Raw genomic sequence first — 3,056 nt, 5'->3', positions numbered from 1 at the left:
GCAACGGGATGCAAGGAGGTGGAGTCGGGGAGGGGGGGGGACACCTCCATGGTGGGAAACCCGGTGGGTGGGGAGGGGTCCTTTCATCCTAGGAAGGGGTTGTCCCCCTGGACTGGGCGCTGGTGAGGCCCCACCTCGAGGGCTGTGTCCAGTTTTGGGCCCCTCATCACAAAAAAGACGTTGAGGGGCTGGAGCGGGGCCAGAGCAGGGCAACGGAGCTGGTGAGGGGTCTGGAGCACAAGTCTCCTGAGGAGAGGCTGAGGGAGCTGGGGGTGTTCAGCCTGGAGAAAAGGAGGCTGAGGGGAGACCTTCTTGCTCTCTACAACTCCCTGAAAGGAGGGTGTAGCCAGGGGAGGTTGGACTCTTCTCCCAAGCAATAGGCGATGGGACAAGAGGAAACGACCTCAAGCTGCCCCAGGGGAGGTTCAGATTGGAGATTAGGAAAAATTGTCTTAATTGAAAGGGTTATTGAACATTGGAACAGGCCGCCCAGGGAAGTGGTGAAATCGACATCCTTAGATGTATTTAAAAAATATGTAGATGCGGTGCTGAGGGACATGGTTTAGTGGTGGACTTGGCAGTGTTAGGTTGATGGTTGGACTTGGTGACCTTAAAGGTCCCTTCCAACCTAAATGATTCAGTGCTTCTGTCCTGCTCGCACCCCGAGAGGCACATGCACCCCTCATCTCCAGCACCACTTGGTTTTCTGCGTGGCCCCCGCAGCCATCCCACCCGTTCAAGATCCCTTGGGTGGTCCCAACCCAAAGAGATGAGGTTTTCTTCCCTCCTTCTCTTCCCTCCCCAGCGCCAGCTCCCCTGGGTGTTTTCCAGGCTTTGGGCAGAGCAGGAGCCACCCCTTGGGCAAAAAGGGAAACCTTCCTCTCCCCCACAGGTAGGAGGTTGGTGTCGATGTGACTAATGGCGTTAGATCCCCCGCAACACAGAGGTGGAGATTCGATGAACCTATAAATGGACTTGCTGGAGCAGAGGAAGGCTGGGATCCTGTGATGGTGAGTGTGATACGGTAGGAAGGCAGGCCTGGGGAATCCAAATTTGATGTTCTGGCACCTCTGTTGAAGGCAGAAGTGATCTCAAGGGCTGGAGGCTTCTGCCCAGCTGGCAGTCAGGGGGGCTGTGCTCGCTGGTGTCTCGAGTTGTACGTATCTCTGTGGTTTCACTGTGTTTCACATGCCCTTTCCCAAACTGTGGGCGGGAGGAAGGCTTTGCTGTTGCTTGTGGGATTCTCTGGAGAAGCCTGTCTCTGGCTTTAGTCTTTTGAGAGAGTCCAGGTCAGACTTGCTTTGTTTTCTAACAAGAGAATTTGTCTTTCTCCATAGGCTACAAAACCCAAGAAAAGTTTAAGAGGTATGTACGCTCCTGTGCTTGCCTTTCCCTGTCCATAGGTGCTTTGGTCTTCTGGGACAAAGGAGAGGGGACACTGGGATCTCAAGTGGCACTGAGATATTTCATGGTCCTTGTCTGAAAGATGAGTGCATTGTGTCATTCCTGAACCACAGATACTCACCCGTCTCTCACATCAAATGGATTTGCTTATTGGGGTCCTATACTCCCTTTTTGTGAGCTTTCACAAATCCAGGGGAAAATATATGCATTTATTTCAGTTCTTCCTCTCACCTACTCCCTAACTGCTTGTTTAGAGTCCCCCCGCAGCCCCTGATGCTGAAGCTGTGCTTCTGGGGGTGCCGAGGGGCTCTGAGATACTGCGGGGTCAGAGGTCACAGCTTAAGTGCTGCTTGTGGCCAGTGACTGTCAGAATAGAAGCAGCTGGTTCACTTGATAGAGATAGCCCATTTCTGACTAAGTGAAGCCAGATCTTTACTCCACAAAATACTGGAGGACTTCAAAAGAGCAGGCTGTGTTGAAATTGGGAGCTTTTCTACACCTGCTTGGTGACCTCACCTGCCTCAACACCTTTAATTTGTCTCGTTTCAGGCTCTATTGATGATGTGCTTGGTGACCTCCTGGGATATGACGGTAAAATAAACCTTCTTGGCAGCTGAAAGAGCAGCATCCTGGTAGTCTTCCTCCCTTCCTGGGAGCAGGAGGTGCTGGTGCCACAGCCATTGGGCTCCAGTTGTGAGGGGGGATGAAGCAGGGAGCAGAAGGGAGACCAGGGTTTCCCAGAGTCAGAGGCCACTGAATAGGTTGGACATTGTTTTGGGGAGGTGAAATGAAGGTCTTCTCTGATTAAAAGCCTCTGTGGTCCATGAGAAGACAGCAGATCCCCCTTTGGAGTGCCTAGGCCAGGAATATGCCCGGGTCCATCATCCTAATCTCTGCCTGTCTTGTTTCCAGATGAAACCCCTGTTAAATCTGCTAGAGCTTCCCAGCCGGCCGGGAGCAGCGGTGGGAGAGCCCGGGGTGCCAGCTTGCAGGCCAGCAAGAAGTGAGTGCCTTTCAGACACAGCCTCTTTGTGCACCCTGAGTCCTTCTGACCTGCCCCATCCTTGGTTTCTCCACCTCTCTCCCTGACCCGATAGCAACCGCCTGAGAAGGCATTACCTTGATGCCTTTGGGACCTGGGAGCCCGCAGCCTGAAGCTTTCCAGCAAGAGTTGGGTGCCTCCAGCCCTGTACATCTTCTGCAGATCTCCCTTAGAACAGTTGCTTGATTAAATATAGCAGTCCCAGCACTACTATCTTTTATCCCAGTGCTATTTTAGCCTTATTTTCTGTGTTGTGTGATATGACTGCTGTGGTGTTCCTGTATAGTCCCCTCTTCCTCCCATCGCTGCATCTCCCTGCACCCTTGCTGAGCTCGCCTGTGATGCTGCTAACCCCCAGGCTTGTGTTACAGGTCCTTTCTAGAGGATGATTTCTTCAGCAAACTCCCTGCAGAGGACATCAAAGCTACAGAGGTGAGCCCAAATTTTGGGAGAGAGCCTGGGTGTCCTGAGTGCTGGGGCCGAGCCGAGCCAAGCTCACCCCATCCAAGTCAGTGGTGGGATATCAGGGATGAGCTGTGAAGTTTGGCTGAAGGGGTAACCCCTCTCTGGCATCGCTGTGGGGTGGGAAAGATGGGATAGGGGGGTGGGT

At 53.1% G+C, this 3,056-nt stretch overlaps 1 protein-coding gene across 3 annotated transcripts in view; it reads left to right on the top strand.

Annotated features, from left to right (window-relative positions):
* The first annotated feature begins 767 nt into the window (after positions 1–767).
* FBF1 (Fas (TNFRSF6) binding factor 1) overlaps positions 768–3,056 on the top strand; it is a 15,458-nt gene continuing 13,169 nt past the window's right edge. The window contains exons 1-5 of one of the 3 annotated variants that reach the window (XM_014949515.1): positions 768–1,010; positions 1,338–1,365; positions 1,954–1,995; positions 2,317–2,407; positions 2,818–2,878. In XM_014949515.1, coding sequence (XP_014805001.1) covers positions 1,008–1,010; positions 1,338–1,365; positions 1,954–1,995; positions 2,317–2,407; positions 2,818–2,878 — 225 coding nt within the window. In that variant the 5' untranslated portion in view covers positions 768–1,007. The remainder of the gene's footprint in view (positions 1,011–1,337; positions 1,366–1,953; positions 1,996–2,316; positions 2,408–2,817; positions 2,879–3,056) is intronic. The other 2 variants (XM_014949507.1, XM_014949522.1) reach the window with 2 other exon arrangements.

The sequence above is a fragment of the Calidris pugnax genome, unplaced genomic scaffold (genome assembly GCF_001431845.1).
Source record: "Calidris pugnax isolate Ruff unplaced genomic scaffold, ASM143184v1 scaffold9, whole genome shotgun sequence".
Classification (NCBI taxonomy): domain Eukaryota; kingdom Metazoa; phylum Chordata; class Aves; order Charadriiformes; family Scolopacidae; genus Calidris; species Calidris pugnax.
The sequence above is the reverse complement of the archived record's forward strand: the minus strand, read 5'-3'. Positions and strand labels throughout refer to the sequence as shown.